At 35.1% G+C, this 13,936-nt stretch overlaps 2 protein-coding genes across 2 annotated transcripts; both read left to right on the top strand.

The window, feature by feature from the left end:
- Positions 1 to 7,304: 7,304 nt before the first annotated feature.
- LOC137829385 (uncharacterized) lies at positions 7,305 to 8,336 on the top strand. Its single transcript, XM_068636190.1, has 3 exons — positions 7,305 to 7,499; positions 7,578 to 7,679; positions 7,756 to 8,336. Exons 1-3 carry the CDS (start codon positions 7,305 to 7,307, stop codon positions 8,248 to 8,250), a joined length of 792 nt encoding a protein of 263 aa, XP_068492291.1. The 3' UTR covers positions 8,251 to 8,336.
- A 2,332-nt stretch (positions 8,337 to 10,668) lies between these two features.
- Positions 10,669 to 12,389, top strand: LOC137829847 (E3 ubiquitin-protein ligase ATL6-like). Its single transcript, XM_068636805.1, has one exon. The coding sequence runs from the start codon at positions 10,911 to 10,913 to the stop codon at positions 12,027 to 12,029; it is 1,119 nt and encodes a 372-aa protein (XP_068492906.1). The 5' UTR covers positions 10,669 to 10,910; the 3' UTR covers positions 12,030 to 12,389.
- Positions 12,390 to 13,936: the final 1,547 nt, after the last annotated feature.

Below are 13,936 nucleotides of genomic sequence, written 5' to 3'. Positions count from 1 at the left end.
TAATGTCTCTGCTCCTGCATCCAACACTGCACCTCCACCAGCATCATCACCTCCTGCACCTCCAGGAAGCACCTCACCCCAATTTCCAAGAAGATCAACTCGTCCTCACCGACAACCTGCCTATCTTGCCGATTTCCACACAGCAACCAACACTGTAAGTAGTCGATATCCTATTCATAATTACTTGTCTTACAATTCCTTATCTTCTAATTTTAGAAATATTATTTCCTCTATCAACTCTCATCCTGAACCTCGCACCTATACCGAAGCCTCCAAACATGCTTCTTGGCAATCTGCCATGCAAGCTGAGCTTCAAGCTCTTGCTGCTAACAATACTTGGCAACTTACCCCTCTCCCTCCAGGAAAGAAAACTATTGGTTGTAAATGGGTATATAAAATTAAATATCATTCTGATGGCACTGTTGAGCGCCACAAAGCTAGAGTTGTTGCCAAAGGGTTCACCCAACTTGAAGGACTTGATTTCTTAGACACTTTTGCACCTGTTGCTAAACTCACTACCGTCCGCCTTCTCCTTGCTGTTGCCACTACCAAAAATTGGGTTTTAAAACAACTTGATGTCAATAATGCCTTTCTTCACGGTGATCTCCATGAAGAGGTATACATGACCCCCCACCTGGTCTCTCTCTTCCTTCTCCCCAGCATGTCTGCAAGCTTCAACGGTCTTTGTATGGTCTTCGTCAAGCTGGTCGTCAATGGTACGCAAAACTTTCTACTTTTCTTTTATCAAATAATTACTCTATCTCTGTTGCTGACCACTCTCTTTTTCTTAAATATAATAATGATAAACTCACTGTTATTCTTGTTTATGTTGATGACTTGCTCTTAACTGGTGATGACACGGAGGAAATCAATACAATTACTGCATCCCTTCACCATCACTTCAAGATAAAAAATTTAGGTAATCTCACCTACTTTTTGGGACTGGAAATTGCTCGCAATAGTACTGGTCTTCATTTAAGTCAACGCAACTATACTCTTGATCTCCTTCAAGAAACTGGCATGCTTGACTCTGCACCTGTGGCCACTCCTATGACTCACACCTCCCGTCTCTCTCCGGACCAAGGCTCACCTCTCGATGCTGATGCCACTTCCCAATACAGAAGACTCCTTGGACGTCTCATTTACTTAACCAACACGCGACCAGACATTGCCTTCGCTGTTCACAATTTAAGCCAATTCATATCTGCACCCACAACTCATCATCAGCAAGCTGTCTCCCGTCTTTTGCGTTACCTCAAGGGCACCCTTGGTGAAGGACTATATTTTTCTCACACTAGTTCACTTCACCTTTGTGGTTTTAGTGACTCTGACTGGGCAACATGCCCTACCACACGCAAATCTGTCACTGGATATTCCATCTACTTAGGCGACTCCCTAATATCATGGAAATCAAAAAAGCAGCCAACTATCTCCCGCAGCTCCTCTGAAGCCGAGTATAGAGCACTTGCCACCATCACATGTGAGCTACAATGGTTGTCCTACCTCCTTCAGGATTTACATCTTCCTCTCTCCCAGCCTGCAAACCTATATTGTGACAACAAATCTGCCCTTCAAATAGCTTCCAATCAAGTTTTTCATGAACGAACCAAGCACATCGAAATTGATTGTCACCTAGTTCGTGAAAAACTTAACTCTGGTCTCCTCAAATTGCTGCCCATTACTTCTGCAATGCAAGTTGCTGACATATTCACCAAGCCCCTTGCTTCCGCACAGTTCTCTACTCTCAAATCCAAGCTGGGCCTGACAAATATCTACTCCCCAGCTTGAGGGGGTGTTAACATATTTATTTTTCCATTTTAAATTATTGGGCTTTGTTTGTTTGGCCCAACCTTCCTTTTCTGTTTCAGCTAGGTCTTAATCTTTCTCTTATATATACACCATGTATTTTACTCTATAATACACAAGTGAATAAAAGTTTATTTTATATTTAGTTTTCTTTACAATTAGGGTTTATCAAAACCTTTTTTTTTCTCCATTACGACTACGTGCGATTACGTTCGTTATATTAAAGCATCACATCAGGCAAGGAATATTCATCTTCATTTACTGTAATAGGAATCAAAATATCAAATACATTTCATATTGTTATCTATTCACTTATTAAGATATTTACAATGTTATTCCTAATTGCCAACCAAGACTTCAATCCACTTATATTCATTTAATATTTATCTTGATTTGTTCTTCATATTGATGATAGTTATATTTATTTGGTTTTGGTGTTTTTTATTGATGAAAATAAAAAATAGTTAGGAATCTAAGTGTTTAGATATAAAAAATTGAACAACATATAAGAAAAAAGACTTACAAATTTTTGATCTAAAAGTTTTAAGTTGAAGATGGTGTCATGATTTCTTATATGAATTGACTCATGACTCGTTGATATCAAATCTCTTTTATTTATCCTCTCAAAGGACCCAACAAAATTATGGATGGATAATTGAGTTACTTTACATTGATATATATGATACTAAAAGACTTCAGAGACCTAGAGTTAAAAATTTCAATGTCAATTAATGTATATTTTTATAATTTTTACTACAAGAAAATCATGAAATAGAAACCAAACTTTCTTGTAGTGTTTGATTTGCCTTAGGTTACATGATGATTATGTATTTGTGCCTTTTTAACAAGCTAGCTTATAAGTAAAAATATCATATTTATTATAAACACTTAACCATGGCATGGATGGTATACACATACACATAGCTAAATAATTGAAGAGGGTGGAATTCGAAGTGAAGTCCATTGAGTGACCAAAGAAGCTTTAACCACTACACCATTTATTATCATTGTTATTATTAATATATTTAGTTATTTTTTAATTATATTTAAAATAAGTTATATACGGATTTTATCTGTATGTAATACTATTTTTTAAAATTAAATTTGAAATAAGTTACATAGTTTTTTTAATTATATTTTATTACATACAGATATAATTTGTATGTAACACTTTTTACTATTTTTTAATTAAATTTGAAATAAATTACATACGGATATTCTGTTTTTTGAATTAAATTTTAAATATATTACATATGGATTAGAATCCATATGTAAATATCTATATGTAACATTTACATACTCTTTTCTATGTTTGATAGTTTTGTTCCCCAAATGGATTAGCTTGCCTTCTACCAATCTTGCTTCCATCAATTCTGTCTCTTTCTGATTTCTTAGTATGTTTTCTCCCAAAAAGAGTTGTTACTTATTAGTTTCAATAGAATGGTCCAACTTATGGGGGAGACTATGCCCAAAGATCATCGAATGGTTAATAATTTTTTCCAAGCTAAGAAGTCAGTGGAAAAATTGGGTTTGGGTTGTACGAAAATTGATTGTTGTCCAAAAGGATGCATGTTGTATTATAGGGAACATTGTCATAAAAGTATAACTAATTGCTTTATTTGTGGAATGGAGCGATATAAGACAGTCAATAAGAGGGGAATTGAAAAGAAAATTGCTATTAAGAAAATGTGGTACTTTCTCTTCATTCCTAGACTTAGAAGGTTATACTCTTCAATGGCAATTGCACCTCACATGAGATGGCATAGTGAGAATCAAAGGGACCCGTCTATTTTGTCTCATCCATCTGATGGAGAAGCTTGGAAGCATTTTGATAGAATGCATCCAGATTTTATTCAAGACCCAAGAAATGTCAGATTAGGTTTATGTGCAACTGGGTTTAATCCTTTTGGTCAATATGGAAAAAGTTATTCTTGTTGGCCAGTTATCCTAACCCCATACAACCTTCCGCCTTCCATGTGCATGAAGAGAGAGTTTATGTTTTTGACAATCTTAGTTCCAGGTCCTTCAAATCCAAAGCATAAGATTGATGTGTTCTTACAACCACTTATAGATGACTTATGCACCTTGTGGACTGAAGGGATATTGACTTATGGCGTGTCACTAAGGCAAAATTTTATGGTGAAAGCTGCTTTGATGTGGACAATTAATGACTTTCCAGCTTACGGCATGTTATCGGGTTGGATGACTTCTGGTAGACTTTCTTGCCCTATATGCATGGAAAGAACAAAGGCTTTTTATCTTAGTCATAGCCACAAGATATCCTTTTTTGACTGTCATCGTCAATTTCTTTCACCTGATCATCAATTTAGGAAGAATAAAAAGGCATTCAAGAAGAAGTTTGTTGAGACTGATCCCCCTCCTCCACGTTTGTCTAGTCTTGACATTTGGAATAGGGTTGCACACTTACCAGTTTGCACTGAATTACAAGAACAACCAAATATTCCTGAATATGGTATTAAACATAATTGGAAGAAACAAAGTATATTTTGGAGGTTGCCATATTGGAAAACTCAACTTTTACGTCACAATATTGATGTTATGCACACAGAGAGAAATGTGTTCATGAATGTGTTTGACATTGTGATGGATATCAAAGGAAAAACTAAGGACACAAACAAGGCTCGATTGGATGTAGCACAAATATGCAATCGAAAAGAGCTATAGTTGAAAGACATTGGTGGTGGCAAACTTATCAAACCAAAAGCAGCATATACATTTACGAAATCCCAAAGAGTCTTTATTTGTAAATGGGTTAAAGAACTGAAGCTTCCAGATGGATATGCTTCCAATTTGGGTAGATGTGTTGACCTTAATCAAGGCAAGTTACATGGCATGAAAAGTCATGATTGTCATGTGTTCATGCAACGTTTGCTTCCAATTGCATTTGACGCATTACCAAAATCAATCTGGAAAGTTCTTATTGAACTTAGTCTTGTCTTCAGAGAATTAAGTTCGACAACACTAAATGTTGAACACCTAAGAGTTATGGAAGAAAATATTCATGTGTTATTGTGTAAATTGGAATAAATATTTCCACCAAGCTTCTTTGATTCCATGGAACATCTTCCAATTCATCTACCTTACGAGGCAAAAGTTGGTGGTCCAGTCCAATATCGTTGGATGTATCCATTTGAGAGGTATAAAATTACTAATCACTATTACAATATTTGTTGTTTATTTATTTAATATTTAAAATTATGTACATCCATATTCTTTTTTAGGTTCTTACACTCCCTAAAAAAAAAGTAAAAAATAAAGCGAGGGTGGAAGGCTCTATTTGTGAAGCTTACTTGATGGAGGAAACATCTACATTTGCCTCATTTTATTATCCTGATCATGTTGAAACAAGAAGGACTAGGATCCCTCGTAATCTTGAAGTAGGCGAGGGTTCTTCACGTGCTCCTCCTATTTCAATTTTCAATTATCCAGGAAGAGAAATCAGAAAATGCATGACATATTATCTAAATCAAAAAGACTTTGATGCTGCCCAATTGTATGTTCTTCAAAACTGTGAAGAGGTTTAACCATACTTTGAGTAAGACAATGTTCACTCATTTGAAAAGAAAGTGAATTATGTTGCATGAGGTTTGAATAATCAATTTCTTTGTTGCAGTATTTATGTTGAATATTTAAGAGAGATTAGTCCTACTGCTTCAGAAGCTCAAATTGGCCAATACATTTCATCCTATTTTGCTACATGGTTCAAACAATATGTATGTTTTTAATTTGCCTTTTATACAAATTTTACTTTTAGATAGACATTGTGTAATTTATAATCTTTTGTTTAGGTTCTAAATCCAGAAAATAATATTGAAGATCCATTATTGGTTAACTTAGCATAGGGTCCTAAGAGAAAAGTTCAATCATGGTCTATCTATGTTATCAATGGATACAAATTTCACACTGTTCTTTGGAGTGAAGGCATGAATTCCACTAACTATGGTGTTTATGTACGAGGAACCAATGGTTAATCAGAGTCAGATTTTTATGGAATATTGTCTAATATTATTCAATTGGAGTATACTGGCTTTCCAATAATGAATGTAGTTCTCTTCCAGTGTGAATGGTTTAATAATACTCCTAATATAGGAACCAAAGTAGATAAGAACTATGGGATCGTTCAAGTAAAAGAATCACGGAGATATAATAAAGCATATGATCCATTCATATTTGCCCAACAGGCAGAGCAAGTTTATTACACCAAATATCCAGAGGGACACCAAGGTTGGTTGGGAGTAATTAAAACAAAAGCTCGTATTAGAATCATTGATAACACAGTAAGTGAGGTTGAGCATGACACTCCATACCAAGATGATGAGCTTCTACAACTTGAAGTAGTGCTACATGTTGATCCAGAATTCATTCATGATTCTCTTGCTGATGTTGATGGGGGGGGGGGGGGGAGAGAGAAGAAGTAGATATACAATTACTAAATGAAACAAACTTAGATGAACAATACGAGGAGGAATACATTTCAAGTGAGGATAACATTGAGAGTGATTTCAGTGACACAGATACCTCTTCGATAATTCATGCATTAAAATTGATTGTATACCTTGTCCAAATTATGTTTAACATTAATTTTATTGTGGTTTCCCATAATTGTAGTGAATAACAGGGAAGATGACTGACATATTTGGTTGTAGAAAACACAATCAGGTTTGAGTCTTTTTATCATGATTACTTTATTTGTTTATTCAAAATTGATTGATCCACTTTGATTATTATATTAATTACATCTTATATATGTAATATTTTTTACTTGCAGATGACACCAAGGGGTAGAGGTGGTGGTCGTAGACCACCTAATCGTGGTGGTCGAGGTGTTCGTGTTTTTGATATATCTTTACCCAATATCAACATTCCCCCTTCGTTTGTTCTTCCAACAACTATGGAGTCTACACATCCTATTTATGAAGGAGCCGCCCCACTTCCTACACTTCACGGACAAGATATTGAACATCATGTAGGAGAATCAAATCCTACTACCTTTTCTACAGGCCAACTATGAATCAACCTTCACCGATACAAGACTCTCTTACACCTGACAATGAGTCTGGCAATGTAGTTGATCAAAGACCCTGGCTTCATGCAGAAAGAGGAGAGTAAGTATATTTTAATCTAATTGTAATTCGTAAATATGATCTAATTTTCATATATCATTTTGACAATATATTTTGAACATAGTTTTTCACCTGCAAATGGACCTTCCAATGTAATCTCACGAATCATCAAGCAAAAATATGATGAACCCAGTCCCACTTGGAAGAAGGTTCGTCTTGAGCTTAGAGATAGATGGTTTGGACAGTTCAAGGTAATTTGAGTTATGATTACATTTAAAATGATATTTTATTTTTCTACAATGTTTTTTTTCTAATTTATTTTACATGCAGAAAGAGTATAGGTGGGATATGGAACAAGACCAACTCATTAGATCCATTTTTGATACAAAAGTCTCCCGTATCTTTAAAAATGCTATGAGTAAAGTTAGGCATGGTCAAGATAAGGGTACCTGGATTCCACAACTTGTTCGAGCAACCTTGGACCAGCATTGGAGTTCTACAGAATTCCAGAACAAGAGTGTTATTGCCAAGGCGAATCGGGTTGTTGAGAAGGGAGCCTCAGCCTACTGTGGTGGTTCCATATCTACCGCAGCTCACTTTGAGAAAATGGTAATATTATTATATTTCTTCTCTTTCTATATTTAATTTAAATACAATCTATGATATCTTTTTATTGAATTTATGTAGACTAAAGAGCTTGAACGACAACCAACTGCTTGGGAGGTTGTAGAAAGAACAAAGAAATTGAAGACTGGACAATGGGTCAATGACAAGACTCGCGACCTTGCGGTATGTTTAAAATTTGTTATAGTTTAATTTTTACTATATGTTTTCTTCGCAATAATCAATTTGAATTCATTTTCAGGAGAAATATAAGAAACGTCAAGAAGAAGCCCAACAACAGCAAATGCTTGAAAGCGCATCTTCGCAAAACTCTCATGTTGTCTCTATTGATGACAATGAAATATACATCGATGTTGTTGGAAGTGGAAATAAAAAAGGGAATGTCTATGATCTTGGTGTATTGAGCAAAAGGTTTAATAGTTCAACAAGTGCTCACTCTGCTGCAAGTCAAGTTCCTGTAGTCCATCAAATAGAAGAAATGCGTGAGATTATTCAAAAGCTAAATGATGAACTTATGACAAAACGTGTCAAGGAGCGGACACTTGAAGAAAAGATGGAGCTATTGATGAAAACTCATGAAGAGCAAAGTGAACGCATGCGCAAACAAGATGAGAAGATGCAACTCATCCTACAACACATTCAAATGAATAATCCTGCATCAGGCTCTTCAGATCCTACTACCAGTGGACATCATAAAGGAGACCAGAGTAGAGATGACAGTTCAGAAGAAGATTAGTTATATGTTGAATTATATCATAGATTTGACTCTTTTAACTAGTTTTCAACAGTTTTAGTTGTGTAGTATGATTTACCTTTAATTTGAGCACACTTCTTCTTAAACTATGTATTTGAAGTTCATTACAATTTAGTTTGATTGAATTTTGAGTATCTCTATATGCAAGTCTGAATTTTTTTATAAAATGGTCAAAATACCATTTTAAATAGGTATTAATAATACAAATAAAAATAGCCACCGAAAATTGATTTGGTGGCTATTTAGCCACCGAAATCAAATCTGTCGCTGTAGAAGTCTCCATTTAGCCACCAAAAGATTTCTTTTTAGCGACCGAAAATGGTGGTCGCTATCACCTTCTAATTCAGCCACCGATTTGGCCACCGAAATTTGGGTAGCTAATTTGGGTTTTGAATTTCTGTGACCAAATTTTTTGCGACTGATTTAGTCACCGAAATTTCGGTTGTTAATTTGGTTTTCGAATTTTGGTGACTAAATTTATCTGCGACAAATTTGGCAACCGAATTTTTGGTTGCTAATTTAGTTTCTAAATTTTGGTGACCAAATTTCCTGCGACCGATTTAGCCACCAAAATGTCGGTTGCAAATTAGCGACCACTTTATAATTCGGTCGCTAACGGCTTTGCGACCAGGGTTTTCGCTTCCATCTTTATTTGGTGACTGTTTCGGTCGCAGATATGATTAGCGACCGATTATAGTGATTTTAGCGACCGAATTTGGTGGTCGCTAAAAGTGATTATTTTTGTAGTGTATGTTTATGATGATGATATAATGTTTAAAATGTGAGATTGAGTATATATGCTTAGGGATGTTGAGATGAATGATATGATGTATGCATTTTACATCCTTTTTTGGTGACTCTTTCTTGGTGATGGATCCTTTTGGATCACTTCTGAACATGTATATGAATTTGGTATTTATGTATACAAGGGTTAATCATCGATGAGTGACCTCGATTGGTTATAAGTGATGTAGGGATATACCTAGAGTGATATTGAGCCTTGAGTGGTGATGATAAATTAGGAACTCACGATAAGAAGTATCTCAACTTCACTATTTTCTAGTTTTGTAGATATGACTTTAAATGATGAGAAACTGAGAGAGACTTACACTCTAACATTGAAAACATGAGTTAACTAAGGTCTGATAACTAAGGTCTGATGAGTGCATAATGTGTAAAATGTTAATCTTTAACTTATTTATCATGATTTTTAGAAATATTTAAAAAATATTCATATTTAATTATGACATGTGTGAGTAAATATAAATTTATTTGTGTATCTCAATTATATGCAAGTAGAATCATATTTGAGTGTATGATAAGATGTTTGTGTTATATATATTAGTTCATCTGAACATAATGGTTATATATTATATTATATTCTAATAAACACATGTAAGTTATATTTATTAATTATTATGTGTAATATTAATATTGTCCATTCAATATTAAATATATGTGTAAAAGACATGATAGTGTAAATGTTTTTATGGTTTCTATTTAGATATTTTTATTTGTATATTTTTATAAAAGACAGCCATTTTGATATTGATACACAAAATATGATAGACACATTATTTTTATATAACAAAATGTTGGGAACTCTAGAGGTCTCGTTTGATTATATTTTCCTTCATAACATTTGGTTTACTTCACAATCTAACTCAGAAAAATAGCCAGCCACAAGTACAATAAAGTAAACAGTTTCGTAAAAGTCGAAATGAGAGAAATCCTTTATAAGTTTTTCTCACTTTCCCTTTTCTCTTTTATGACAACATTACCATGTGTGGAGTTCAGCGTGGTTGTGCTACAAACGTGACAAAATCAATTTCATTTATTTATTTTGCATGGTCAGGGACGTGCTTCTTCATGCAAAAAACAAATATTATTTTTCAGTTTTGATTAATGAGCTAAATATGCATTTACATGAGTGTAATAAGATAGTGTACGTGACGTTATGGTTGGGTTTTTAATAAACTGAAAATAATCTCTCGTTTTTTTTTGTCGTTTAACATTTTTGTGTAGATTTCAAAATTATAATTAATACTCCATTTATGAAAAATTAATGTTTATTTTTCAAAAAAATGGTAATATTTTTTGGTGGAGTTTACGTGTATTATTAACATTGGAAAATTAAATTGATAAAACTATATATTTAAGAGTCTCATTGAATACATAGACTAAAATAATTTGATATGAGTGAAGGTTCGTGGTGAAGAGTTGAATAGATGCGAAATTAAAAATGAAAAAAATATTAGTTTTGGTTGAATAGTTATAGAAGATACGTAATAGATTATGTAACGAGGAAAAAAAGAGAGACGCGTGTGTAAGATGGAATTAAATAGTTGACTAAGTAAATTAAATTTAGGAAAAAAGAAGAAAAAAGAGGCAGTTAGAAAATGATATGATTTAGTTTGGAAGTTTGTGAAGGGTAATTTACATAAATTATATTGATCCCAGTGGTACACCGTCTCTGACCAGAATCTGACGTAACTTCAGCCAAAGACTTCATACTTTATGAAGCTTCTCCTCCCCTTCATCACTAACAACAAAACCAACCATTTATAAGCGCTTCCTCTTTTCCTTCACTTTATGAAATCTTCTCTCTCTCTCTCTCAAAAGCTTCACCACCTTCCTCTAGAATGAGCCAAATGAAGAACACAAATGGCTCTAATAAAAATGGAGGAATTTACTTTTTTCTCCTCCTCCTCCTCATTGTTCCTCTTGCGGCTGCACAATCTTCTGACAATAACCAGAACACATCGTATTACAACCGCTTCAGCCCTTCCATGGCCATCATAATCGTCATCCTCATCGCTGCGGTCTTCCTCATGGGCTTCTTCTCCATCTACATCCGCCACTGCGCCGACTCCCCCTCCGCCAGCATCCGCAACCTCACCGGAGCCGCCGCCCGCCCGGGCCGCGGCCTCGACCAGGCGGTCATCGACGCCTTCCCCACGCTGGAGTACTCCGTGGTGAAGATCCACAAGCTCGGAAAGGGAACGCTGGAATGCGCGGTGTGCTTAAACGAGTTCGAGGACACCGAAACGTTGCGTTTGATCCCCAAGTGCGATCACGTGTTCCACCCTGAGTGCATCGACGAGTGGCTCGCCTCCCACACCACCTGCCCCGTCTGCCGGGCCAACCTCGTCCCTGAGCCCGGAGACTCCGTCAGAGGAATTCCAGTTCTCGACGCTCCTCATGACATCGAGGCCCAATCCGAAGCCCAGCCCGAGGCCCACAACGACGCCGTCGGGCCTTTTCCCGAACAAGAGCGAGAGCCTAAGCTTCCAATCTCCTCCGAACCCCCTCAAGTAGTCAGCCTAAACCAGACGCTCAACCGGAACCGCACGAGAGGCTCTCGCTCGGGCCGCCCCCGCCGCTTCCCGCGCTCTCACTCGACCGGTCATTCGCTGGTCCAGCCCGGCGAGGACACTGAACGGTTCACCTTGAGGCTCCCCGAGGAAGTTAGAAAACAGATACTTCTCAACCCGGAACTGCATCGAGCGAGAAGCTTGGTTATGCTGCCCAGGCAAGGTAGTTCGCGGCGTGGATATCGAACCGGCGAGGGAAGTAGCAGAGGGAGGTCTTCGAGGCGGTTGGACCGGGGGTTTAAGTCCGACCGCTGGGTTTTCACTATGGCGCCGCCATTCTTAGTGAGGGCCTCTTCTGTTAGGTCGCCAAGGGTGGCCAACAATGGCGGCGCAGGAACATCTGCTTCTACTCCCTTTCCGCCGCCGGCTGCTGTGGAATCTGTTTGACTTCCCCCTTTGTTCAATATTTTATTGAATTAATCGATTTTTTTTTCTGCCACGATTTATTTTTTGGTCTGAAATTGGAAAGATGTGTATAATATTTGGCACACTTGTTTTGCGTTGAAGAAAAATAGCTGGAATTGTGAATGGTTATGGTTTGGAAAGAAGGGAATGGCAGAAAGTTGAAAGCAATGGGAGCGACGAGAACAGAAAGGTTTATGATCTGCAGGGAAAATGGTATGCACAATAGGTGTACATACTATACACTATGACAACCCAGACATAAATAAGATGAAGAAATTAAATGTATTTGATTTATAATTTTTGTCATTCTAGTTTTAAAAAGAAAGTATTTTTTTTATATAATCACTTGTGTGATTAATAACATTTTAAGAATTATGTCTTATCTTAAAAAACAAGGAATACGGGTCAGGGATTATTTTATAAAGAAAATATAATTTCTTTTTTTCGTTCAAAAGATATTAGATGAGTAATGCATTAGCTAGTTTTTTTTACTGGGACCTAATTTATTGGTTTACAGTCACTTCACAATTATATTTAAAAATTTAAAGATAAAATTAATGACTTATGCTTTTGATTTTTATTTATTTTGTCTCTTCACAATTTTAAATCTTTAATTTTAATTTAGATTATTTATTTTAGGATAAATAAATAAATAACATTTCTTTTATTTAATATATTAACAGTTATTTTATGTCATATGATATTATGAGAAACAGTAGAGACCTTAAATTTTAGAAAATAAAAAATATTTTCTTATGTAAATCAAAATATAAAATTAACTCATTTTACAAGAATAATAACGTACTCATGTCCATCTTCTGAACAAAATTATTTCACCTAAAAATCATATCATTTAAATGATTATAGTATTATAAAAATATCTCATTTTCATAAGAATTTTTAACATATAAATATATATGCTAAAACAAAATATTTAAAGAAAAAAAATAAACTTTATCTACTTACTCTCGAGTTCTAAGTTCTAGGAACGTAGTACATGGTCAATAGTCCAATTTGGTAAGAAAAACTAATTTTACTTTTTAATAGTACTATAAACTGATGCAAAGGTGATATGGTTATAAATTCTAATTTTTTCTTGCAAAGATTGTATTGATGCGTTATATAAGTGTTATACTTATTTTATGTGTTTTTTGAATTAAATAGATGTTTGGAGTAAATTGAGTTTGATTTGGTTTATTTTATGTGAAAGTTTGTGTTGAATTGAATCAATATAAAAAAAACTAAGAATTTTGTTGATTAAAATGTAGTTTGTTATGATATTTGGTTAAATGATTTCAAAATATAATTTATTTTGAACTAAGTGTAAATTACTTGAGTAATTTTAGAGTTCTAAAACTCTGAATAAGATTAAATGACTCAAGTTGGAGGTGGTAATTTTCAAAACTAGTAATAAAGGATTTGGAAAACCAAATTTAAGACACTTGAACCAATTTCATAATTACGCAAGTGAGTCATATGCTCGCTGGGTGAAATTCAGAAATTAGAGAACTCGAGAGCATTGGATGTTGGGCAAGCCACTCTCATTGGATGAATTTGGTTCCAATAATTTGGTCATTGGGCTAGCAATGTTTGCACTCGCAAAATTTATGAATTAAAAATCCAAGAGCATTGGTCACTAGGCGAACAACTCTAGCTAGGATAAATTGGTCCTAGTGATTTGGTCACTAGATGAGCCTCACATTTACTAAGCGAATTTAGTCAGAACTTGGTAGTTGGACGATCCCGAGACTCGTTGGGCGAGAATGCATGTTCTGCACATGTGAATTATGAATGTGAGATGTTCTATTATGTTTTAAAAGTTAAATTTATATATTATTGTATGGTATATTGAGGTGTTGAATAAATTATGAACCATGTGGAAGTGTGAT

Source organism: Phaseolus vulgaris, chromosome 7, assembly GCF_000499845.2.
Source record: "Phaseolus vulgaris cultivar G19833 chromosome 7, P. vulgaris v2.0, whole genome shotgun sequence".
Classification (NCBI taxonomy): Eukaryota; Viridiplantae; Streptophyta; class Magnoliopsida; order Fabales; family Fabaceae; genus Phaseolus; species Phaseolus vulgaris.
Note: the sequence above shows the minus strand (reverse complement) of the source record. Positions and strands in the feature narration are given on the sequence as shown.